Genomic DNA, 27,001 nt, shown 5'->3' with positions numbered 1-27,001 from the left:
CCCAGCAGGTTTTTCTTTTTAATTTCATGATAGAAAGAAAAGGGAAAGAAAAAAAAAAAAAAAAAAAGCAGATTTTATTTTGGTACACATTATTATGATTTATAATATTATTATATCTTTATAAGTAGGGATGCACTCATACCATTATCCCGGTCTGCCAGCTGGCCAGTGGGTATGCTGTATAATTTCAAATTAGACCATTCAGATTCACATTTATAGAATTCAAACTCACTTTCTACTGGCACAAGATTTATCCGTGACACTGACATCATCCAGTTCTGGACCATGTGTAACACTTTTCACATCCAGGGGCAATTTTAAGTGTCATTTACCACAAATACAGAGCGAACATTAAAACTCCTCACAGAAAGTCCTCTAACTGGACTCTAACCGGGGATATTCTTGCTGTGAGGCGTGAGCTATAGTCACTGTCCAGCCCAATAGATAAATCATTTTATTTTAGGAACCACTGACAGCCCAATGTGATCCGTTGAAATAGTGCCATAAGAATCTTTCCATTTTACCGTAAAACTTTTTCTTTGTTGTGGCCTAGAGCATTCATGATAAAAAGCCATACTTCAAAAAATATTCAAAGCCCTTATTATCCTTTAACGCATCAAAGTATATTTGAGAAATACTGACAAATGAACAATATAGAAAGAAAGAAACATTCTAACCAATAAATCATCATTAATAGAAGATTAACCCCAGTATGCAGGTCAAACCGCCATAGAAACATTAAAAACGTAATCCCAGTGTGCATTGCAGGACCATTATCTTATTTTACCTATTTACCCCCTGCTGTGGTCCAAAGTACCCCTGGGGATACGAGCAGCCCTGTTTGAGAAACACCTGTTTTATTCATGTACGTTTCCTGTGATGGTGTAAAGCAGGAGTGTCAAACTCATTTTCGATCAGGGCCAACATGCAGCCCAATTTCATCTTGTGTGTGCCAGACCGGTAAACGGTACCATAATAACTTTTAAATTTAAACTAAAGGTTTTCTTTGTTGTGGCGCAAAGTATATGTGATCAAAAATATATCGATTTTTACAAAATCAAACATTTACGCCTGAAAATGACTACAATCTCAACATAAAGCCAATTTTAATGAAACTTTCTGGTGCAAAATACATTGAAATGCCCCCCCCCCCCCCCCCCCCCCCCCCCCAAAAAAAATGTCTTCTATAGTTGTTGCATTATGCATGTTTTTACAAAGTTTGATAGCTTTCATGTCAGCATCACTGATATCTTAGCTCAGGTCTCACTGTTGTGTTTTTTCCGCCACTCAGAAATAAATTTTTTCAATATTGTTTTTTTAATATTTAATATTTTTTTGCTAGTCCCGAGCTGTGCCACCTCTTTGCATTTCGCCACCACACATTGTGCCTTCACAGGTGTCACTTTGGAGGATGATGTCCCGTTGCTACTGCTTACATTTCTGCCGCATCGTCTCTCTGCTTTCGCTCAATTCACTTGAAGAGACCTGTGTGTCATGTTATTCAGCCACCTTCCCACATACAGAGTTTTACCTGGGTGGTCGCGTTTTGCCATCATTCCATCTCACTGTTCAGTGCAAAAGGTCAGCGTCTCTCTGCCCTTAAGGTGGCGTCAAAGCTGGTGACAGAACTGAGTTGAGGTCTGAGGAAACGCTTGTCGTCGGTTCACTTTTCGAAAGCTTTCATATCGTCTAACATCAAACCAGTACTAAGCTCAGTCAGAAACCGAGAAACAACACACCTTCAGGGTAACTCATTTCATCAGTGGAAGCTGTCGAGGCTGTATACAGCTTTAACAGTTCTGTGCAGCCCATAAAATATTTTAATCTGTATTGTTATTGGCAGTGAAGCATGAATCTGACTGCCTCTATATCGCCGTGTCAGTTTTCTGTTTCAGGATGTAGCTTGTGTAAATTTCAGTCACACTAAATTTATTTTACTGAAGCGGACTAATAAACGTTCAGCTGAGACTAGAGCGTCTTCACTCGTCAAGCTAAACCTGCAGCATCGTGTGCGTCCGCTTGCATTTCATCACACAGGAACCACAGCAGCATGTAAAATCAGAGATCTGCGCCAATATGTTCACGATACCGTCGGCATGTTTTGGCCACTTTCCAACACATGCCGACGGTACTGTAAACACATTGTTTGTGTGTATTGTCACTGTTTTACATTACACACACTATCCCGTTCAGCCCAGATTGCCGAGCCTGCAGGCAACTTCACATTTACAAAGACTCCTGCCATATGGCGTCCGTCTGACTCTGGGGGGGGTAAACACGACGCAGCGACTCTCGTCCCTATTTGAAACTAACGCAGGAACTCAAGGTGATGCACAGACTGGGTGGCGAGCTGTCAAATGCAGCGGAGAACAAAACATCAGGAAGAGGAGAAGCAGAGCCATTATATGGAAGGACACAGTGAAGTCCCCTGGCGGGGGGGGGGGGGGCACTGCTGCTGCACCACCACTTCTGAAGGATTCCTGAATCACATTGTATGAGGCTGCAGTCAGAATTAATAACTGCGGGCCAAATGTACGAATTAATGGTCGTATATTAATTTGTCCGCTGAAAGAGAGGAGAAAAATTGTATTAAGGAAAAAAAAAAAAGAAATGGGTAAAAAAACCTACCTGCTGTCAAGGACGATAGTTTGGAGGATCAGAGGGAGAGAGAGATGGAATGTGGAGAAGCTGGTGGTTGTTTGCAGCATTAGTCAGCATTATTCCATATTGATCAGTTCAGCTTTTATTTTTTTCAATCTCATTCATGCCGTGAATCACAACTGACATAATGCAAAACTCCACAAAAAGTTTTACACACTTTTTCCAATATTTGAATTCGAATTTTTTCATAACAGACTCGGATGGATTGTGATTAATTCGGCGCGTTAAAAAAAACCCCGCTCCTGTCACTAATCTGAGTGTAGAAGAATTTACTAACAAATCTTATCTTCTGAATTTTATTATTTAAATGAAGCTCATTAACAAAAATCCTGTTCCTTATTAAGAGAATTGGTTGGTGCCAATATTTTGAAGTCTTCTCACTTTATTTTTAGAGCCCGAAACGTTTTCTTTGCCCAGTTATCTGTGTGTGTGCCGTGATATGTAAAGCAGGAAACCACTGCAGCAAACACAGATCCCCAGAGAGCCGTGTGTGTCCACGCTCAGCTGCTTTTGTTTGTTTCAATACTTTTCCTCTAACAGAAAGTGGCATCAGTGAGGACGCTCTGACTTTTCACTCTGTTCAGCCGCTGAACCCTCGCGGAGAAATGCCGTATGTGGCGAGACGCAGAAGCGAGAGCGTAAATAGCTCTGAACCTTGAGCAAATGTAAATCCCAAACCCAAATCCCTCTGAGTGATGAAAGGCTGAACAGTCGCTGACTCACTGAGGTTTGGTGGGTTTCTTTTTTATCGAGGTCTCACCGCACAGGTCTAAATATAAAAGGTAATTATGTGTAATCATGCAGTGCAAAGTTCTGGCAGAAAGGTGAATGTACCACTGACATATTTCAGAGAATTAATAAGTCCCAGATATTTTTAGAGATAATGTTTTGTATTATTCTGCACATACAGCTCCAGCTTGTTCCTCGGGAGTTAATTTCATTGTGGGGTCAGAACGAGGGTGCAGCATGGTGGCGTAGAGCAGCCTCACATCAAGAATATTCACAATTGGAGTCCTGATGGCGGTCTTTCTGTGCGGAGTTTGCATGTTCTCTCTGCGTGTGGGTTTTCTCTGGCTATTTCCCTCCACCGTCCAAAAACACTCCGTTTACACGTCAACGTTTCGAGTGAAAACGCATCGTTTTAGAAAACTTTTGCGTTTACTATGTTATAGAAACATTTTCTGTTTCCACAGAAATGGCAGACATGCAGAAAACAGTGTAGCTTCCCTGTAAGGCCACTAGTGGGCGCTATTTGTAATGTTGGAACGAAAGCACACAAACATGAGCGCAGAGAACAAAACGCTATAAACATTAACAACGGGAGTTCACGGACATTCAGGAGAATATGGACGAGGAGGAAAACATTGTTCTTATTGCTCGTCTGCTGAGCGTGTGCAGAAGAAGTATTTACTTCGGCCGTTTCCAGAAAGTTGCGTTTTTTGCCTGTTTACACGACGACGGGAGTCTGAGCACTTTGGGAGTTGTTTTCAAAAAGTTGTGTTTTCAGTGGCTTCAAACATTGTTGTCGTGTGAACGGGAGCCGAACTCAGCTCAGGCTTCAGCAAAGATTCAGACTTTATCATGTCGAGAGACTTTCATTTGCACTTATATTTGTCGAAAACGTTGTAATACATTTTCCACAACAACCTTTTGCTTTTCTTTTACATCCTCCACATATTCTTTCAGCAAATTTAGATTTAGTTACTGTCGCCCTCCGATATGTCTAATAAGTTATTCCACCAAAGAACTCCGTGGTATTTTCATCTTGAGCTTCAGTTAATAATCAGTCCAAGGTGAACACGAGCAATAATGCACACAAAATCCTCTTTAATGTCTTCTTGTATTATTCTTAGTTAATCACCCACACTATGCATGCAAACTCAAAGGGTCATCTGTTTGGAGGACCATCAATGAAGCCGGCTTCATACAGTCGAAATGCTCCTTCTGATTATTTAAAATCTGTGACCATGGATGGTTTATCTATGACTATTTAGAAAATATAGATATATTTTCAACTACGTTAAGTTGCACACATATTCTTTTAGGAACGGAATAGTTGTGAGTTGGGAATTGTAGAGCTAAATAAAACATTTTGTTTTGCTTTGTTTTATTTAGATTTCATTATATAATCATAAATATTTGCCATGTCAGCAGTCAGACTCCCACATTTGGGTGACTTATTGCTCGTGTGCAAACACTTGGTAAATCCAAATCACAATGAAATCCCAGCAGGTATCTAATAACCTGCGTGCCCCCGATGTATTCTGTTGTGCACACGATTAGAGACGAGACAGGAAAGCAGTTTTCCAGAAAAGGATTTGCCAAAGAACACAGAATACATTTCCCTGCATTCTGAGAGTCGTTACTCTAGATGTTCCAGGTCGTCAGCTACCTATTAATCTCCGTTATACAGATTGTCATTGGTGCACTTAATGGTGGGTAAAATCAACAAATGCATGAAAACTTAATTTTGACCAATTTCATCTTGTTTCATTTATGATTCTACACGGAGCCGTTTGTGTGCGTCGCCACAGATTGGATGGAAACTAAAGGCTGTGGAGGCTGAACTGGTTCACGCAGCACGTCTGTCTCTGAAATTGGGAAAGCAGATTTGGAGCCATGTCGCAGACTCCAACGCAGGATGCCTTTTATTTCTTTTCAGCAAAATGTTTTCGATCCTATTTGACATCTCGACGACCCTGTGGAGTGTTTCCAAATGCAACAAGGCAGGATGCACCCCCGACATTAGCTGATACGATTGATCTCGGAGGGCATGTATTTGGATTGTGATGGGGAAGCCTGATTACATGGAGAAAAACCTGAGTGAGCACCGGGAGAAAATGCAAACTACAAGCAGAAAGACGTGAAGCAAGCAGTGATGAGGGTAACGCCTGAATTAGTAACGCGTTACTCTCATAAGACCACTTTTTTCAGTAACAAGTACAAATCAGAATAAAGTCACTGTATGTTACTATTGGAGAATGTATTTATTTATAGAGCAGGCAGTGCAAATAAATAAATAGATAGTGCAATAACAGACTACAACTACATCACCGGATAAATAAATACCAGTAATAGTACAAATCTGATAATGAAAGCGTGAGTTAGATATAAATTCAACAAAGAATGAAGGTCAAAGGTTAAAAATAAGTATCAGCAGGAGGCCAGGCAGTGATCAGTACAGAGTTTTTTGGCAAAACATTTTTATGTTGAGACGGTGGTTACTTTTAAAAACTAGTAATCTTTAAAGTAACTAAGTTACTTTTAAAAGAAGTAACCAGTAATCAGTAAATCTTTTGCAAGGTAACTGTGGCAACACCGGAAGCAAGGATGCCGACCGTCATATAAACGGGGCTTCACTCCTCCTTATCAGACGTAAAGACACAACCAGACAGAAATTATTCCGCTTGTCTAAATACAGAATTGAGCATCAAGTGCCCGAGTAGATCGGGTCTCTCATATTAGCAATTCGACATAGGAAACGTCTCAACCGTTCAGGAGCAAATCCAGTTGGATCAGCCTCGTGTGTGGTTGAAGTGGCAGCAGACAGTTTGAAGGTAAACCATCGGCTGATAATCTCATTAGCAGTTTGATTGATAACCCCCGTGTGTGTCTTGCTTTCTGCTGCTCTGCACTCGGGCTTAACTCCAAATCAACGCCTTGCTCCTCCGGCCAAATGATCTAAAACCAACCACAGAAATCAGCAGAGACTTTCAGACTGAGGCGGCACGCCACTGTAACAACTCCCCTTTGTGTGGCGAGGCGTCCGGCTCAATGCTGATTAATGAGCTGAGGTCAGAGTCTCCCCGGGAGGAGGCCGCCATTATCTCCCATACTGCGCTTGTGGGAATTTCTGAATGGAGGTAAAGTCAGGAAGAGGCAATCAGTGTTAATCACAATGAAAGAGCACACACTTTGATCCGGGCGCCGCATCCCTTCACTTTTCATTTGTCCCTCTCGGGGAAGCAGGCGAATTCAGCAGAGACTAGTTAGTCCGTGTTTAGTTTCCCTTTCCGAGGTTTTGGCCATCATTACAGGCTCATGAATAAAATAAATGCGTCCTGCGTTTTGGGGAATTTGGGGAAATTTTCCAGCCGTGATGCGGTGAGTGAAGGACATCAAATTTGGCATTGATCACAGATCAGTTGAATACAGAAACCGATGGATGACGGTGGCCCCATCATGAAAACGAGGTTATAAAGCGACTCGTCGCAATGCTGAAGCCACACTCGTCTCCTTCCTTGGTGTGACGTTAATCATTAAGCCAGCTGCATCGTCTCATTATATGTTTGTGGAAGCCATTTGGGAAATTACTGTGCCTTTATTGGAGCTGCTACATTTTTCTGTTTGTGGTGTTGCTAAATCTTTTGAGCAGGAGACCAAAGCATTGAATGCAGTGTGACCGGCGACGGTCTGCGTGTGTGTGTGTGTGTGTGTGTGTGTGTGTGTGTGTGTGTGTGTGTGTGTGTGTGTGTGTGTGTGTGTGTGTGTGTGTGTGTGTGTCTGCTTTATAAATTGGATAATAAAAGCCTGATTAGAAAGCGAGCTTGATAAGGGATGTGAGGAAGAAGCTGTGAAAGTAGACAGTAGAGGTGTGCCGTCGACTCTGTTTGGGGTTCGGTTTTGTCGCACCTCCTCTCGGATCAGAGCAGCCAGCGGGCGCTGAGGCTGTGTGAGAGCTTCATTAAGCGGCAGCTCCCAGTTTTCCCGCCTCTTGCTTGTTAACAGCATCCCGTCTCCTTTTCTTCTGTTTCAGGACGCAGATTCACTTCACAGTGGCCATTGATTTCACAGCATCAAATGGTGAGTATTCTGAGTATTCTTAACCTGCTCTGTTTTGCTGATGCCACGTACAGTAAAACCAAGACATTTATTTATGAATCAAAGAGGGGCTGCAGTTTTCTCATCTCCTTTTTTCAATTGTTTCTATGTTTGTTTTTTCTTTTAAATCTTTACACGCCGGTTGACATTATGAGATTTAGAACAGACAGACCGAGGACACAGCAAAGATGCTTCAAAATTGCAAAAAGGTTGAATATCTTTGCGAAAATACAACACAAACAAGTAACTTATTATTAAAAAACATGATGAACTATGTGCAGATGACACTGGATTTATTTTGATTAAAGGGAACAAATTGTTAGATGTGGTTCCTTAGGCATCATTTGCGTGTTTTAAACTGTTATTCGAGTGTACGTTTACATGACAACGGTGCTCGGAGCCACTGATAATGCAACTTTTTGAAAACGGCTCCCAAGGTAGAACTTTCTGAAAATGTTCAAATTCTTTGAAAATGGCAGAAATATATATAATAATATGCCTATTGTTGTCTGTGTGTGTGTGTGTGGTTTCATTACAAAAACAACCAACAGCACTCACTTATGGCCCAAAATTAAAACTACATCCTTTTCAGCACTTCTGCCATTTCCATATGAATTGACTTTGTTGCTGTTTAAATTTCTGAAACTAAAGCGGAAAAACGATGCGTTTTCACCTGAAGTGTCGTGTGGACGAGGCCTCTATTGCTGTCTTCAACTCCACATATAAACCCTCAAGTCATTTGGACAAAATCTCTTGTTTTTTCAATCAACATCTACTCTCAGTTGGAGAAGATCTGTTTTATCCAGCCAACATTCACTGATCATTTTGAAGCTTAGAAACAGTTGTTTCTTTTCAACGTTTGCTTTGAGCGAAGTGTTCAGAATGCCAGTAAAGCTTTCAAAGCATAAAGTAATCGCGCTCTCTCATGCGGCAGCGGTTACAGTGTTTGCTGTGTCCAGCGTTGCTAACAAGGCACTTGATTTGTGCGAGCCGATGGCCCTGCTCCGATTCAAAGCATCCAATTTGGTTTTGGTTCCCTTGCTTCCTTTTTGCTTTTTTCTTCCCCCTCCTGTTGCAGCTGTCACGTCGCTTTCAGTCTGCCTGTTTGCTTCACCGACTCTGACTTCTTTTGTCTTGAAAGGGAATCCATCACAGTCCACCTCACTGCACTACATGAACCCATACCAGATGAATGCGTATGCCATGGCCCTGAAGGCCGTTGGAGAGATCATCCAGGACTATGACAGTGATAAGATGTTCCCAGCTCTGGGGTTTGGTGCTAAGCTGCCCCCTGATGGGAGAGTTTCCCATGAGTTCCCACTGGTGAGTAAACCATGTCACTCATTTAGATATGGCGGTTGTAATTCGTCGGGAGAATTAATGTCAATCCACATGAGAAGAGGATTCCGGCCCTCCCAGCGGAGCAAAGACCCGTTTGTGTGTTTATGTCGCCTCCTCATGTATGGGCGAGCGTGTTCTTTCTATGTACAGTATGGATGTGTGCATTCTGCGATAAATGCAGCTACACCTTTGACATGCATAATTCAGAGGGAATTTCATTTACCTTTTATAGTGCAAATTAGGTTCTCTAAGGCTGAGGGATTCTTAAATCAATTTAGCTTCTCTGAGCCAGCTAATGTGCTCCGGCTGCTGCAGAGTACAGCCTAATGAGGAGTGTGTCTACAGGGGGACGTCTGCATCACTCTATGTTTCCATTAAAATTTGCAAATTAAGATTCATCTCTGCATATAATTGAAGCCTCATTCTTTCATGCCTTAGCCATGTAAGTAGGTTTAAAAGTAAAGTTGGTCTTGAGTGGCATATTCGCTACGCTGTGTGTTTGGTTAGAAACTTGTAGCCGGGGAAGATAACCTTTGAAGCAAAGTTTGACAAGCACATCTCCAGGGGGTAAAAAGAGTTTTTTTTTTCAAAATGTCACTCTGCCTTGAAATCCACACTGTATTTGTTTTTTTGTTTGTTTTTTTTATGGAGGGGAGACGTCTGTGAACACAGCAAACTGCTGGATCACAGCTGGTGTGAGAGAAATGACTCCTCTAGTGAAACAATTATTAAACAGACGAGTCATTAATGGATTTGGTTACATGGTGATAGTTCAATGTTCCAGTGGCTTGTTTTACCCTCCATTACCAGCTGGTGTTGGCAGAAGCTATGGTAATTAGCACAATCACTCCGTACATATGTGTTGTTGAGTTATTCATAAAAAATGTATTCTTCTTTACATAATTATAATAATTATTCAAATTTTTCAATGGTGTTTGTTTTATATTTAGTATTTCATTCGATCTGGATTCCTTTTTCAAGCTTGTTATTCTTGGTTATGTTTCATTCCTTCCATAGAAAAGAAGTGTTTTGATGTATGTCTGTTTATTCCAGTGAAAACGCATTGTTTTTGTGTTTTTCTTTTGTTGTTGTTGTTTCAGAAAAGTTTTGTGTTTACACAGCAATGTTTTGAAAATGATGTCCATTTACACGGAAGCAGCAGAAACGCTGAAAAGGCTGTAGTTTTCACGTTGGGCCAGTAGTGGGTGCTGTTGTTTGTATTTGTTATGAAACCACAAACACTTGCAGAAAATAATACGCAGCGAACAATATAGCTGCTCCGGGCACCGTTGTCGTGCAAACAGACCCTCAAAACACAATGAAAAATTCGTGACTTTACGTGAAAACGTTGTCATGTAAACGGGCCGCAGTTTTGATTATAAACCTGGTCCGGGTGCTATATCAAAAGTATAATATATATTTTAAAACACACAGTCCCAGAAAAGACGAGTCCCAACAAAGCGATACCCAAGAACTTTGTCAGCAACATGCATAAAATTACGAGTTCACAAGTACCATGTTTTCTGGACTAGTGGTTGCCCATCTGCAAGGTACTGATACATACCATCTGTGACCACTAGGTGTTACTGTATGACAACAAAATGCTGCTACAATACCGCTGAAAAATCTCTGTTACTTCTGTAATTGCATGCTGCTGGACAGCAATTATCCATTGTGTAATCATGAAAACATACCCGTGAGATTCACACTTTTTTTTTTTTCTTATAGTCTGGAATATATGGTACATTTCACATGTTTACGCCAGGGTCTACCGGGGTTGGGAACTAATACTGCACAAGTGAGCTATAAGTAGAAATACGTCTTGGACAGTCCCAAAAACTCTTATCCTGTCGGCTTGTAAATATTGAAAATGGACATAAACAGCTGCATCTAAATTGATAAACTTCCATTTATTTTAGATTATTGAGTCTTTTCTGTTTTCATTTAAATAATTTTACCTGAAATCGTGAAATACGTAAATTTCAACATATTAGAATTTTACATGAGATCACAATAGAGTTTTCTAAATTTCTTCAATCAAAATCAAAATTAGGAAAAAATGCCAGACACTTCTGTCTCAGTGAACGATAAGATCCCAGAGTGACACATGCTGAAATAGTCTCACAATAACGTCTTTTTATGTCAGGCTTATTGAGTGCTCTGTTCTGATTGTCACCTTTTTGTAGAACTGCCACGACTCATCTGTTCCTTTGTCTTTCTCAGAATGGCAACGTCGAGAACCCGTACTGTAACGGCATGGAGGGCATCCTTGAAGCGTACCACCAAAGCCTTAAGACGGTTCAGCTGTATGGACCCACTAACTTCGCTCCTGTTGTTAATCACGTGGCAAGGTACCAAGACAAACCTCCTGCATTCATCACGTCAACCTTCCTCTGAAAGTCACTTTGTACGTAATCTGCGGCAGGCAGACACACCATCTGAGAAATTAAAACAGTGAATGATGGTTTACCCAAGAATTACCGGAGGAAAAGTGAGTAATCAGCTGCTGAGGGGAAGAGAAATGGTCATCTGGAATATTTGAGGTCGGATGTTTCAGTCTGCGTTTGTTTTTCCAGACATGTAATGAAAGTGAGGAGGTGTGAGTGTCAGGACCAGAGAAAATGGCTTCATGTCGTTTAGCCTTTCATGACATGTGTCGATTAGTCAGTTATTCATTGAGTGAGCTTGAGTATAAAATGGGCCGGCACATGCTCCAGTTCTTGTTAAAAACGTCCTGTCACCGCAAATAGAGTGAGAGTGAAAGTAAAGGTCAGCTTAATAAATTGAACCGTAGCGCATTAAACACACAGCAGACATGATCTGATCATCTCATATTGAACAAGTCATTAAATTATTGTATTAAAGCACAGGGCCACGGTTTTTTTATCTCTGCTATGTCAATAATCTCTCTGTTAAAAAAAAAAAATAGAAAAAAAACTGTAATAGTGTCGTTAAGGCAATAATGGAACAAATATTTCAAACTAGTATCGCAAACTTTAAAATTAAAATTGGATTTATGTGATTTTTTTTGTTGGTGGATTTTTATTATTGAACCATTCTCAGGATAAAATCTTCAGCGGCTTGAACAAAAAGCTTCGAATCGAGTTTCTGGGTTTGGAAAGTTTGACGGAACAAGTGACGGACTAACGACCGACCGGGAATGAGGAGAAATGTGGTGGCCGGGTTTAAAACACAGAGCTGCTGCGAGACGTTTCCGTCTGAGGAGGCTGAAAGCTTTCTGTCAGTTTGTTTCTGTTTGGATTGGACTCTTTATGTGCTCCTTTAACAGGCAACACAAACTGGAGATGAGGTCTTAAAGCACCCTCTGCATTTAAAAAAAAAAAAAAGAAAAAAACAAGAAGAAGAATTTTACAGGACATGATTTCAAGCGATAAAAATAATTCATTAAAGTCTCTGAAGGATTTTAGGTCTAATAAAAGTGCAGCACTGGTTTAAAGCAATTGGAGATGCGTTTATAAAAGGGACTTTTTTACAGCCTCTTCATGCCTGAAGGGTGCAGTGTAACTACGGGTGCAGTAAAGTCATTCATAAAGAAGTTAGAGACCTTGAAAGACGTCACATTGTTGAGAACAAATGAAGTATACCACCGATAGAATACAGCGGTGAGAAGATTAAAATCACAGAAACATTTACAGATTTCTTTTTTGTAAGCGGTTGGGTTCTGGAATTTACATCCTTGGTAATTAATGAAAGTTGGCGACGATGTTACAAAGGATTAAATTTGATGCATAATTCATGATGTTGAGTGGGAAGATTTTCACTGTACTGAGTCCATGAAGGGAGATTATGTTACTTTTTTAAAAGGATGAGTACAAGTAGAATACGAACCTTTAGCTACTTGCCGATACCGAGTACCGATACCGAGTACCGATACCGAGTACCGATACCGAGTACCGATACCAGTAGTTATTAAATGCCATCAAGCGTAAAACGTGGCTGTGTCCCTTAAATTACGATGAGTTTGACTTCCCTGGTTTGTAGTTAGCAGTTTGGCTAACATGCTCAACGGCCTCAGAGGCTGCAGTTCACGCCGTTAAACGGCGGAGGAAGAAGATAAATGTGTGTTTAATCTTCTAAACAGCAGCCGTCACTCTTGCTGTTGTCTCTGACCGGTCACGCTCTTTGATTAAAATGTCAATCGCCTCCATCGTCAAACTGAGCAAACGGAAGGCGGGAGAGAGGCGCTTTGACCTCCGACCCGTCCTTGGATCTCACAATGATCCGACGCATTTTCTCCCCTTGTCGCTCATCAGCTCTGGTCAGACGCCGCGATCAATAATGTCCTGAAAGAATAAAGACTGCTGCACTTGCATAAACAGTTTGATAAATTATTCATTGTGCAGCCAGCGATGGGCGATTGAAACTAGGCCACACTCGCTGTGGCGTCTCTCATGGCTTTCATAATAGTGTCTGGATGGACCTGTGAGACGAGAGGAGCTTTACAACACATTTTACTTCTCTACATGTCTATATTAAGCTTTTGTGTCACACACTGGGAGCAGAGGGAGTTTGTTTGTGCACAAATTTTTATTTTTTTATTTTTTTAAATCTTTGTCGCTGTGGTTTTTCTTTCATCGTTCTCCACGTTGCTGTGTGCCGCTGTGCTCTAACCACTCTATGCTGATGACGCTCTCACCCAGGTACGCTGCGGCGGTGCAGGACGGATCTCAATACTTTGTCCTGCTCATCATCACTGATGGCGTGATATCAGACATGGCTCAGACGAAGGAGGCCATCGTGAATGTAAGTGCTGCTGCTCTCTCTCTCTCTCTCTCTCTCTCTCTCTCTCTCTCTCTCTCTCTCTCTCTCTCTGTCTCTCTCTCTCTCTGTCTCTCTCTCTCTCTCTCTCTCTCTCTGCTCTGTCTCTCTCTCTCTCTCTCTGCTCTGCAGGGGCTTTTAGCTCCCTGCGCTGCGGCTCTCCTGCTTTCTGTTACTTTGAAGGTTCCTGAGCCTGCGGCGGTAGATTTGAGGATTCACGGGATGTTTTCCGCTCCACTTGTCTCGACCCCTCAACTCGGATCCTGTGTTTGTTCAATATTTATCCTTCTGTTTGAGACCCCCAGACAACTCGGGTTCACTCTCGGTACAACACGTTCACTTCGACAGAGGCAAGACCCTCAACTGCTGTTTATCTGTCGGCTCTGCTGAAGCGGATGGTGAAGCCCTCGTCTGCCAGGCGGACCGTCACCGCCACGCCGCAGTGTTCTGACCCCCAGCAGACTGGGTTTAAAGGGAATTTGCGACTGTTAATCAAACCATTCGAACAGCCACACCTTCCTTTTAAGATCTTGTCTGCTGCTCTGCGCTCTGCTCAGCCTGAAGTCCTCCTGCTGCTGTTTCCACTGGACGACCTGCTTCGCTTGGCCTCCGGCCTTTTAGCTGAGGAACTCTCATCGCTGCATTTTTCTGCTTTCCTCATGTGCGGTTAACACCAGCTTTAAAGATTGTAGATGAATATTTGTAGGATTGCCGCTAATGAGCAAACCGGACCACTTTGGTTTGTTTGTCCCACACAAACCAGCACCGCTCAGCCTTCGGGGAATAAATATTATGTCTGCATTAGTAACAGAACAACCTCTGGGGTAAATAAAAGCTGCGGCGCTTCACTTTCATGTTTTCCTTTAAACTCCAGGTTTCATTTAAGGACTATCAGTTACGAAATAAAAGTCTCTTTCTGAAATTCCGGCTCATGAAAAGTGCATTCATACACAGGTATATTAGATCAAAAATGACATTTCAAACAGTAACTTGAATGGGACTCATTGTTTTTAATGGTTCGTAGCCCATTCAATGTAAATCAGAAAAGAAAAAGAAAGTTACAGCAGTTTCATCATTTGAATCCTTACAAAACAAAGTTGGCGTAATCAAGCCAGAAGACTTGGTGGAACTTTTAGAAAGTGCCCCGACGGCAACAGAGCAAAACAACCCTCTGGACATATTTATATGGTACTGTTGCGCACAAGTTTATCACAAAATCAACCAACAGCATCTACTAGTGGCCCTACATGAAAAATACATCGTTTTCAACATCTCTGCACCGTCATAAATTCTACTTTTTACGAATTCATGTAGTTTCCACTGAAATATTACTGAATCTCAAACAACCAACAATTCCCAACGTGATAAACATTCTGGATTCAGGAGAAAAGAGCTTAAAACAACCCACAGCAGAGCTAAACAAAGATGTTTGTGGTCGAATGAAATCGTTAAGAACGCCTCCTTGTTCAACAGAGCAGAATATTCCAGACAAGTTACTGTTGGAATGAAAATATTTTCTAATTAATTACATTTTTGTAAGGGAAATTATAATATTGTCAAGCATATGTATTATTTAACTTTTAAAACCTGTCACTTCTATTACCTACAATGCACGTTTACCACTGATGTATTGATTAGAGCTATATACAAGTTTTTGTTTCATAAGGAATTTCATTCATTGTTGAAAAAGGGACATTTAATTCCACTGAAACAAATACTAACACGTACAATGGAAGCCAGAATTAGTCTCCTTATGTGCCTCGTTGGTCACTGGGTCGACCTCGAGATGCTGTTAGTATTTACATGAAATATTAAATAAAGCGTTTATTATCGGCCTAAGTCACATGTGAGTCTCTGCATACGTTCCGTGAGAGGAGTGAGTTCAGGCAGTGACAGGGTGAGGCCCCCTGAGTGATTCCACATTACAGGAGAAGAAGAAAGCCGCGGTGTAAGTCTGAATTATTCAGCTCTGGATACAGAATCTGATCTGGCATTTATAGATGTACGCTCGTGGGCTCTGGCATCCTGGAAACACTGGCAAACAGAATATGTATTTCTGTGTGAGAGCAGGAGGTCACGGGGAAGGAGGGAAAATGGGAAAAGCAAAGGAGGGAAAGAAAATGATAGAGACCATGAAGGGGGTGGTCCTCCCGAGCCTATTTACTCGTATCTGTGACAGGCTTCGCCCCCCGGGAGTTTTTTATTTTTTTTTTTCGAGGAAAGCTGACCCACTTTTACCCCAGCAAATGCATTTCTACCACAAGCATGTATCATTCATTCATGCCAGAGCTTTCACATTGCTCACATCAGGGCTGTGGTCTGGATCCGTGTAGCACAGTAACGTCTGCACCACAAACTGTTTCAGACCTTCACCACCGAGGCTTAAGATATTGTTTGGGCTGGAGTTTAATGTGCAGGACATGGAGCTTTTCTGTTCCCATGTCGACTGGATTTCAAACATTTCTCTGTGCACACCACCTCAATAATGAATGCTCGACTGAATTATGTAAGTGACATTGCTATACGTTGTCAGAGAAAATAGAGAGCGTTGAAACGGTGTTGAACTCTGGAGCCATACATCGGAAAACTGAAGGAATGCAAAAAACATCAAATCGTAGGATGAAGCTTCCCGACATTAACATTGAAGATGGAAAAAACTGCTAAACGGAGACGTGAGTTTGATCAAATCAGTGAAGACGAGATACTTTTATGAAATTAATGAACTTTATTTCCAAGATCATTTGTTGAGTGTGTAAACTAGCGGTGTCAAACAACAGAGGTGTGGGCTAAAACCGACCAGCAAGAGGTTCCAATCCCACCAAACCATTAAGCAAATTGAAGAAAACATAGATTTTTTTTAAAAATAAATATCTTAAGAGTAGCAGACACAACACGACATTGAGACTCAAGCTGACATTTCACTGTATTTTGCACCAGAAAGTTTCATTAAAATCGGCTTTATGTTGAGATTGGAGTAATTTTCAGGAGTAATTGTTTGGTCTTGTGAAAATATAGACATTTTCATCATGTATTTTAAATACTTGAATCTAAAGGAAAAGTTTATATTTAAAGGCTGATGTTGCACGATTTTAGCAGTCTGGTCCACTGGAGATGAAATTGGCCTGTATGTTGCCCCTGAACTGAAACGTGTTCGTCACCCCTGCTGTAAACTCCTCCTCCCTTTTGAACATGTAAAACCAGCTTGTCACTTATCTTCCATGTTTGTTTACTCAACTGGATGTTCTTTCTTTTTTCTCTCTTTTTTTCTTTGATGGTTTTTGTTTCTTTTTGCATGTTCAAAATAAAGATTTATATGTCATATTTAAATTGTGCTTTTGGGTTTTATACACACACACACACACACACACACACACACACACATATATATATAGTAGATTACATTCTGTCTTTCTTTCTGTGTTCTAACCTAAATCGTTCAAACTGTACCATAAGAACCCGCGATGCGATGAATAATTGATATTTCTCTCAGTGTACAGTAATTCCTTCATTATTGTGTTTATCTGCGTCCTCTCTGGGGAATCGTTACTGACTTTACACTGTGACATCCACATCGTGGGAAGGTGCTCGTAATTGGAAACGTAACCCGTTGTTGTAGGCTGATGAGACGTGTTGCAGTGTTTTACCACATATTGGAGTAAGAACTGACTGTTTGCTCTTCTTGTTCACACAGGCAGCTAAACTCCCCATGTCTATCATCATTGTTGGAGTTGGCCAGGCTGAGTTCGATGGTGAGAATACTAGCTGAAGCTGTCTGGAGACGAAATGTGTGGAAAATATGGAGTTATTTCTCCGTATCAGGAACAATATATTCTTATTAAACCAGCTGAAACAAAAGGAATAACCATTATTGTTGAAACTCATTAACTCACAGTAATACAAACCGTAGTTGTGCCTGTTTTGTTTTTTTTAATCAAACGCTTTTTGTTCTGCAGCCATGGTTGAGCTGGATGGCGACGACATCCGGATCTCTTCGCGGGGGAAGTTAGCAGAGAGAGACATTGTACAGGTGAGACATTTCCAATGATGTGTTTCACACTCAGTTTGTCTTCAGAAGGAAATGACTCATTTCCCAAAAGCAAAACAGGTGTAAAGTATCATTTCTGCCTCCATTAGTGGCTTCTCTTATACAGCAGATGGCAATCTTCATTCTTGTTTTAGTTTAATGCAAAATATTTCCCCCGACACGAGCCGGAGAAAATCATTTTCAATCATTTTGTCGATCCCCTGATCTTTCATCTACCGCCGCCATTTACTGGTACACATGTAATATTGAAATTCGCCGAGCATAATACCGTGACATTTACCAAACACATTTATTAAACATGAATGAATAAATGAATAAACTTTGCACAAGTTATCACAGACCGAGCAGCAACGTTTCGTTAGAATCTACTCCTGTTTGATGAGGACTTGTAAACTCTTTCCAACAAGCACGGAAGACAAAAACAACATTCCTGTTTCGTAACATGTGGAGATGAGCCACTGTGACACTCTGAATAAAGTCAAAGTATTTCCAAACACAGACATTTACAAAGCATTGGTTCGGAGAGAGGTTTGGATTCGATTTGACTCCTGAAATATCGACTTGCGCCACAGGCAGACAGTTTTACTTACAAAAACAGGCAAATTTATTTTATAACACTTTTCAGACACTATTCAGTGCTTTACAAGGAAATAAAGGAAAGACATTCAAGCAAGACAATAAAGCGAATTCTTGTTAAACGGTGTCGCCCTGAATATTTTTTTTTTTTTATCCCTATTGATATATTTAACTTGTTTTTTTTTACTATTTTACCATTTCCATTGTGTACAGTGACCCTGGGAGTCATGAAAGACGCGATAAACAAAGTATAGTATTACTATGATTAAGAGTAGGAAATACGTTAAAACAAAGTGATTAAGAAAGGCATAAAAAAAAAAGGCTAAATAAAGTAAAAACTTTAAGATGGGGTTAATAAAATAGGTCAGATCAACTGTTTGATGGAAAGCCTGACAAAATATTAGTGTTTCAAGTGTCAGTAAACCTTTTCCCAAGGACCTCAGGGGTCCGTATGTTTCTGAGATTTTCTCAAAGCTTTATGTAGAAAGAGTTGGAATGGGATCCATTGACAAACAGGCAGCCAGTGCAGAGATTGAAGTTCAGGTGTAACCTGCTCCACCTTTTTTGGTTGGTGACGAGTCTGGATGAGCTGCAGCTTTCCAACACAGATTTTAATCTGTAATCACACCTGCTGACAGTAAATGCACCAACAAGTCCTTTAATTAAATCTTTCAGATGGTAGAAGCTGATTCTGTTATTGTCTATTAAATCCTTCAAATAAACTCAAATGTTTTCATCATGACTGAAAAGGCATGCTCGTACGTTAAGTACATTTTCTATTGAGTTTTGTCATTGATACCAGGATTTAAAGTCAATATACGTCACACAGGTGATGATTTTTTTCTGATGTGGGCTACAAAACATTCTTATTTGCAGTATTTGGTAAAACTTTATGGTTTTACTGTTCACTCAGAAGCTTTATCTCAGATCACGGTTGTTACAAATATCTCATGTGCTTACAGTCACTATGCTGCATTTCAGCAACAAGAATCCGCTGAGGGGATTCACATACAGGCGATGTGTCCATGTCTTTCCCTGTTCTCTGGCAGAGTACAAAAAAACAGCATGATATGATGATGTACAGATATGAGGCGTTTGCTCAGTCAGCGCTTTCTTTGCCCGAGTTGTGACTGAATGTGACTGTCAGAGGAATTTATTGATAGTCATGTTTACCACCTGCTGTTGATGGCGGTCAGTTATTAAAATTAATGAATTACACTTAAGGACTGGGCTCTCGAGCTTCCCATGAATCACACGGCTGACTTCGAACGCCGCTCAGCCATAACATTATGACCAGATAGTTTTCTGTGAGACGTTCTGACCCAGTCGAACGGCGGAAACCCAAAAAGTTTTTTTTGCTGTGCATAAGCAGGATGAATACACGATGAATCAACCAACTCTTTTGATTTCACTCGTCTCGGCCTCAGTTGGAGTTACTCTCTCAGTTTGGTGACGTGACACCAAAGTCACACAGTGGTCACACAAACAAACTAATTGGGCAAAGCGGCGGCGCACCAGCAGCTCCGGAGCTCCTCCGGGGTCGTTGCAGCTTTGATCAGTGGAGTCCGAGGGTCTCGGAGGGAACAGAGGGCGATGGGGTGGCTTCACTTCCACATTTCAAAGAGCTGAAGCCACAACTGCCGTTACAACCCGAAGCTGGATTCAACGTGAAGAGAACCACATATATTAGACAAGGGCAAACAGTTAGTTACAGGTTGAAAAACAAAGTTTTAATGACGAAACTGTCCAAATAAAACCGGAGTGTCAAACATAATGTTTTTATCTTGACACATAGGACTTGGCAGGAGGACATGAAACACTCAAAACTATTCCCTCATGGTGGCGACATTATAATTATTTAACAAATCTAAACCAAACCAACTAACTAGATTAACTAAACAAACAAAAACAAAACACAATCAACAACAACAACACTACAAGATCAATACAACCTGCAATAATGGCATGTAAAAGCCCACCAACCCAAAACTCCCATGGTGCATTGCAGCGCAATAGTTCAGTTGTTGACTTGGCGATTACTACAACATAGATGTTTTCATAACACATCTGCACCACAACATAGAAAAACTTTTATTTAAAGGTGATTAAGGCACTATTTTGCTCCTCTGAACCAAAATGTGTTTGACACCACCAGTCTGAAGGAGCCTAACTACTCCAGTGTAGATATATCAGTGTAACATAAACTGTAACGAACAAAACGCAGAGGAAAACTAGGTATACACAAATATATTTTAGTTTTAGTTTTCAGATAGGCAACTTAACCCAGCTCAAGTGAACCGTTTAAATGATCCAGCCTTTCATATCTTTAACTTTTTCTAAATTTTGAATTTAAAACACAATGGAGATATAATACCGTTAAACATAATACACTTAAATATTTATCTTCTCATCTGAATTCTATAATTTATCACAGATTGAAATACAAAAACATTTAATTTTTGTGCACATCCTGTATATTTTGTATACGAGCCCTCTACATCACAGAAAAACCTTCCAACCATAATCATGTATTTCATCATTTTGGTCGGAAAAATGATTCTATTGATCCAAATATCTTAATCTTACATTTGTTTAATATTGTTTTCTGATGAATGATTAGTGAGTGCAATGAATTTTGATCATTAATTCTACACATTAATCTAAATATGGTATTATAAGTTAAACGGGTCACATTATGCAAAATTCGCTTTCTAATGGTTTTTCAACCGTAATAATTGTCGTCATACCTGGAATGATGTGTCCAGCTCACACAGACACAGCAGATTCTGAGTGCAGCTCATATGATCCAATATTCAAATGGAGGAAAAGCTGAATTTGGAGCAATAAACTTTGAATAAAAGGCTTTTGGCCCAACGAGACCCATGGGAAAGTGTTTAAAAGTTGGATAATATGACTGGTTAAAGAGAAGGTGTAGTGTTATGCAATCTAGAACATGTTTTACTTTAATCAATGATGAGATAATTTTGTTGAGATTTCGTATGTTTTCCTTGTGATTTCCAGTTTATTATATCATCTATTGCAACAACAAGAAGTTAAACCCTAACTCACGTTTACCAAATTTTTAAGTTAAATTAAAACTTATTAGTATCAAACCATTTATTTATTGCATTTTTGGATTAAATTAACTACTGCAAACTACTTCCAACCCCAGAAAAGTTTTGTTTACTGAATCCTGATGAAGACCGCACGCCTCCCACCCCGGTCATTAACGCCTCTGCCTTGTGACGACAGTTTGTCCCGTTCAGAGACTACATGGACCGTACAGGTAACCACGTGCTGAGCATGGCGCGGCTGGCCAAAGATGTCCTGGCCGAGATCCCCGACCAGCTGATATCCTACATGAAGAGCAGAGCCATCAAACCCAACCCCGTCCCTCCCCCGTACTCGCCCTGTGAGCCCCAGCAAACCAATCCCGTCTGAGGCCCCGCCCACCCAGCAACCCCCTCCACCCCGCCCCGCCCCGCCCACAACACGGGTTCTGGGTCCAGATTGATGGGAACCGACCTCCAGTCCTGAAACGGAAAGTGGAAACGCTTTCAAGGCCCTTTTTGGTAAACATGAATCGAGTCGAACACGACGAGACTCCGCTTGCGTCTGGAGCCGTGACACCGCCGAGGGGCTTCGGCTGACGTCGGGAGCGCCTCTCCTCCGAGGCTGCGGAGACGAGAACCGCCGCAGGAGGAGGTTTTAGTTGTTCGCTGTCAAACCTGTCAAAGTGGTGATGTAATGGATAGCAAGTGAACCCGTAGAGAGGGCCTGTTGGAAGGCATCAATATATTAGGACGTGCCAGTGCGTATCATGTTCGTGATACCGTTCGGAATCGATGTGTGTGATACTAGGAAATCCTGTCTATACTAATTTATCTATTTATTTATTTATTGCAGAACTTATTTATCCCTTTGAAGGCGTGGGGATTAAACTCACATATACACCCCCCCCCGTAGTTTTCCATCCTATATTTTGTGACCTGTGTATTTAAAATGATCCCCATTTCTACTTTGATATGGACTGTAATATAGAAGCATGCGATGAAACCTATTCAGCAGTTTATGAGTCATTTTCACTTTTGATCGCACCCTGTACAAGCCTGTGAGCCGCTGCCATACTGATATTTCTTTTTTCTTCCCAGCACCACGTCTTAAACGTATTTCTTATATTTATAAAAATAGAATGCACTAACTACTGTCCAAATAAGAAGCACAAAGGTAATGATAAGTTCTCTTGGAATGACCAACCACAATGATACTAATGGAAAGGACTCGACGTGACGTTCGATGTTTGTACGTCTTCCAGCATTATTTTAAACCGAGATGACAACGGAGAGGAACATTATAGCAATGTGATGAACATGATTTATATTTTAATCATAAAAACATGATACGTTTACAGAAACAAAATTGAATGAATGGAAGCACACGTGTTTGTATTCGTCGCCGGTAATGCTGCCGCATTTTATTCCTCCTCCTGTTTCTGTTTCTCTCCATTATGTTTGTTGTGGTTTATTATCAGAGCTTCTTTTAAAGAAACCTTGAAATATACTTTCAAAGGCTTGATGTCAACTATCATCCCCGTTTCTTCCTCCTCCAAATGATTTGTTTTTCCCATAATGAACTTTGAACAATCACAAATGTTGCAACACAGTGCAAGGTTTATTTATTCTTTTTTTTTTTTTTTTAAGGGCGATATAATTGAGAAGACGTCTCCATCTTTGTTCCTATTGTTCAGCCTGGATGTTGCCTGTTATGTTTACTCTACTTTACCTTGGTCGCATTTGCATGTACTTGTTCCAATATTACTTTGTTCCGCGCGAATGCGCAGCAGCCAATTTTAAAAGTCGTCGGGAGACTATTTAAGTTACAAGTGGATAATATTTGTTTTGCGACATAATTCAAGCCACTTGTTGACACACACACACGCACGCACGCACGCACGCACGCACGCACACACACACACCCACACACACATTTTTTCTCTTTTCTGTGACGGTGTACACATTTGTCAAACAGTTGCATCCTGAGTTAGCTATATCTGTACAATGGCCAATGTTTTCACTCGTATATCTCAGTCACTCAATATCTCGATCCGAATGTGCCTACTATATGGAAACATATCCAAATTCTGTTACCCAGGTGTTGCTCTGCCAGCAGTCTTTAACACGCAGAAAATGTCGGAGATGATCAAACCGTCACAGGATTCGGACTCTGCGCCGTCTGTCCTTCCTTTTTATACTTACAGCTCCTCTCTGACATCTTTGAAGTGGTGAAAGCGACCAGTGTCGCCGAGCCTTCTTGTACTATATTCAAAGTCAAGACTTGTTTACAATTCAACCGTGGCTATTCACATTGCCTCAAGGGGAAGAGAAAAAAAAAAGAAAGGTAAACATTCGTGGGTGTCATTGGGAACTGACTTTATGAGTTTATTGTTCATCCCTTGTTGTTTGTGCATTATTCAAGGTGTTGTTCTGGACTTCAGGAGTTTCATTTAAAGTCGCTGGAGAACCAACAGAGATTTTGTTGGGTCGCTCTCTGGGAATGTGAAACCTCCTGTTGTATTTCATTTTTGTGTTTGGAGCAAATGCGTTTACATGATTCATTTTGCTTTACGATCTTTGTCAGCCACTCAATTGTTGGTTGACTTCCCGCTGCTGAAAGAACGATGGTGCAGAAAACTCAGTCCAGAGGCACTTCAGTCCCTCCGTCACTGGCCCACATTCATATTTGGCCTTTTTTTTTTTTTTTCCCTTTCTTTTGAAATATTTCATTAATGGTGACATTTCTCCCTCAGAAGACAAAGCAGAGTTTAATCTGCTGCCAAATTCACTTATTCATCACAAGTGAAACGAGGCTGTTTAGTTGCATAACACTCATGAATACTAGGATACCTCTACAGCAAGCCATTCAGTCCAAAAGGAAATAAATAATATACTTTGAATGCATTTACTATAAAATATATATTTTTTAAGTGCCATCAATTATTTAGGTATTCCGCAGAAGTGACTGAAATATAATGAACTTATAAATATCTGATATTTCGCGTTTGGAGTAGCCTTTTTAAATGATAATTTTCAGATGGAGTCAGATATCTTTAATTGGTCATAAAAAATGGATTCGGCTTGTGTGACGCTCGTAAAATCGGCATCAGCACGCAGCTCGTGTACTGGGAGTGTGACTGCACAGATTCATGTGAGCCAGAAGTGTGTGAGCAGTTTCCCAAGCATACGCTATGTAGATATCATCACATGAATTGAGTTTGAGTCGGGTTAAATGGCTTTTTTCCTTTTCGTGGTTGCTTCCCCCTTGAAGCTGGTAACCGGTGTGTGATAGCCCCTCGTAGAAAAAAAACAAAAACAACATCAACTCTGAAACACACACTTACTTATGCAATTAAGATGCATCGAATTACTTTAGATTTGAATTGTTAGGTTTGTTTTTCTCATGTCTGTCCCATCGTTCTGCATCGTCTTTGAGGATGAACCCCGATTATGTACATAGGCCCCCGTATAGAGAACTTTCAGTGCCAACATGCGTTCGCTCGTCGACCTTGGCCTCTTTAGACAATGTGCATGTTTGTGCCAAAGTGGCAGAGAGTTTGATGGTCTGCCTTCATTTCACCCGGTTAGTGCATCCGCCACGTGCTGCATTTGTTTCTTAGGATGTTGTGTGGCGATAACGGCCACCTCCAGCATGCTGCGTCTCTGGTTTCCTCCCATTCCGTTTCTATGAGACACATACTGTATGGGTTCTTCTTGCCACTGCTCCTGTTTTATCCCAGGTTGTTTACATACCTCTCTTGGTCTCTGACTTGCATGCTGAATAATTTCCAAACCAGGTGTTGGACATGATATTGTCGTCATACTGTGGTTTGTGAAATGCTTTGTAATGGATTGCCTTAATTGAAGATTAATAAAAATGTTGACAACTTTGGCAGAATTCTGTCGTTTATTTTGTGTGTCACGTCAAGAGCGTTTTCTGGAAAACTACAGCCACGGGAGTAATAAGTGGAACTCGTGACTTTTGCAAATGATGCAATTAATATGCAAACTTCATAACAATATAATAATATTACAGGGCGACCTGCCCAGGGTGTCATGTGGCAGCAAATCTTGAGTGTCGAGATGTAGATTATAAAAGGAGACCAAGGAGATTTGAAAACGAAGAAAATAGCATCTAAATTGCCCAACTATGTATTCATGTATTCTACATTGTGTGTAACATTGTGGAATCAACCATAAATTGGCATGAAATAATATATACAGCATTGGATCTGACCTGAGACCAAATAACAACTACTAGTACCGCTACTACTAATACTATTACTACTAATACTATTACTTCTATTAATACTACTGTTACTACTACTACTACTACTATTATAAAGTGAGAGGAAAGGGAAACACTATAAAGTTGCCTTCATTTACATACATATTTATTAAAATGAATAGGCTTCTAGGATTTGCCATGTTTTTTCTTCATTTTTTGATGTTGGTTTTTTTTAAGAGGTAATATATCTGTTTTGTTTTTATTATTTTTATTATAAACACACACTTCATGTACAGTGTAAATAACAGTTTCTGGGGAGTCGTGGCATTCAATGGTAGATTTTCATGCTGTTTATGAACAAACCTGGAACGGACACAGCTTGTGTTATTTACTCATTCATTCCTGCTTCAGGTGATGTTGAGGATATTTTCATGCTTCTATGCTGACGACTGGTGAGAAAATAGACACAAACTCAGTACACTCCAAGTGTGTGTGTATCCCAGAGCAGTCTGCTGTGTGGGCGATGTGACATGTAAAAGCATACTGTGAACACATAAAGTGTTTTTTTCCTAATATCAACAGTATTTTGTGCCGGTAGCAGTAAGTTTAGGCTTCACACCCTCTTCAGTGTGGAGCTGTAGTTTTGTAACCTCGTCACACAGTGAAGCAGATCAGAAACAAACCAGCCTTCCAGTTCTTCCTCCTCCTCTGGACTTCAGCCCCCGAGCCTTTGTCTCCCTGATGGCTGCTCACTAATGCGCTCCTGCGGTGACTCACAAACTGGAGATGCTTGAAAAATGAAACCGAGCAAATAGGACTAACACCCCAGTCATCCCAGGTAAGCCTTTTTTCATCCTGCGCTGCTGGTGGGTTTATTTCTGTGCTGCTTTACAAAAAAAAAAAAAAAAAAACAGACCTTCTGCAGCTGCTTTTGTGACCCTAAATGAGTGGATGTGCTTCGGCAGGGGCCTGAGAAGATTTGGACACAGTATTGAAAAGAACTCCATCAGGTGATTTTGTTTTCCTTTATTGTTCAAACAGGTGCCTCTGCTTGTGATTTAACAACTTCCCTCACATGTTTTTTTTTTTCTCTCTTTTTTTTGAAGTACTCTGCCCGGAGCGGTTGGTGGTAGGCCCACCTGATTTTCTCTATGCCCACTCACAAAGTGATTTCTGGCTGTGCTGTTGGATTATAGTGTGTGGGGTTTTATTTAGAGCCTGGCTGAAAGCAACACCCTGCTGTGGGTGAAAACAAAGCAGTAAGAGCGAGGTGAGTAAATCAAAATGTTGTGGCAGGGACAGCTGAGGATTAGATGAGACTCACTGTAAAGCTACAGAAAGACGAGGGGAGCTGCAGATTCTGCTGATTAGTCTCTGTAGGTCCAATGCTGCTCTGAACCTTCGTATATTATTATTAATCGATAGTTATTGCTATTAATACCACCATTCTTTATGATGATTATTGCTGCTTTTACTCAGAATTGTCTCTGTGAATTG

The 27,001-nt window shown here is 40.7% G+C and overlaps 1 protein-coding gene across 1 annotated transcript in view; it reads left to right on the top strand.

Annotated features, from left to right (window-relative positions):
* cpne5a (copine Va) overlaps nucleotides 1–21,664 on the top strand; it is a gene marked incomplete at its 3' end in the record, with an annotated part of 85,634 nt that extends 63,970 nt beyond the window's left edge. The window contains exons 15-21 of the mRNA XM_080470202.1: nucleotides 7,418–7,464; nucleotides 8,624–8,805; nucleotides 11,047–11,174; nucleotides 13,485–13,587; nucleotides 17,294–17,351; nucleotides 17,556–17,629; nucleotides 21,476–21,664. Of these exons, the coding sequence (XP_080326328.1) occupies nucleotides 7,418–7,464; nucleotides 8,624–8,805; nucleotides 11,047–11,174; nucleotides 13,485–13,587; nucleotides 17,294–17,351; nucleotides 17,556–17,629; nucleotides 21,476–21,664 (781 nt within the window). The remainder of the gene's footprint in view (nucleotides 1–7,417; nucleotides 7,465–8,623; nucleotides 8,806–11,046; nucleotides 11,175–13,484; nucleotides 13,588–17,293; nucleotides 17,352–17,555; nucleotides 17,630–21,475) is intronic.
* Nucleotides 21,665–27,001: the final 5,337 nt, after the last annotated feature.

This window comes from Lipophrys pholis (genome assembly GCF_963383615.2).
Source record: "Lipophrys pholis genome assembly, chromosome: 8".
In the NCBI taxonomy this organism is placed as follows: domain Eukaryota; kingdom Metazoa; phylum Chordata; class Actinopteri; order Blenniiformes; family Blenniidae; genus Lipophrys; species Lipophrys pholis.
Note: the sequence above shows the minus strand (reverse complement) of the source record. Positions and strands in the feature narration are given on the sequence as shown.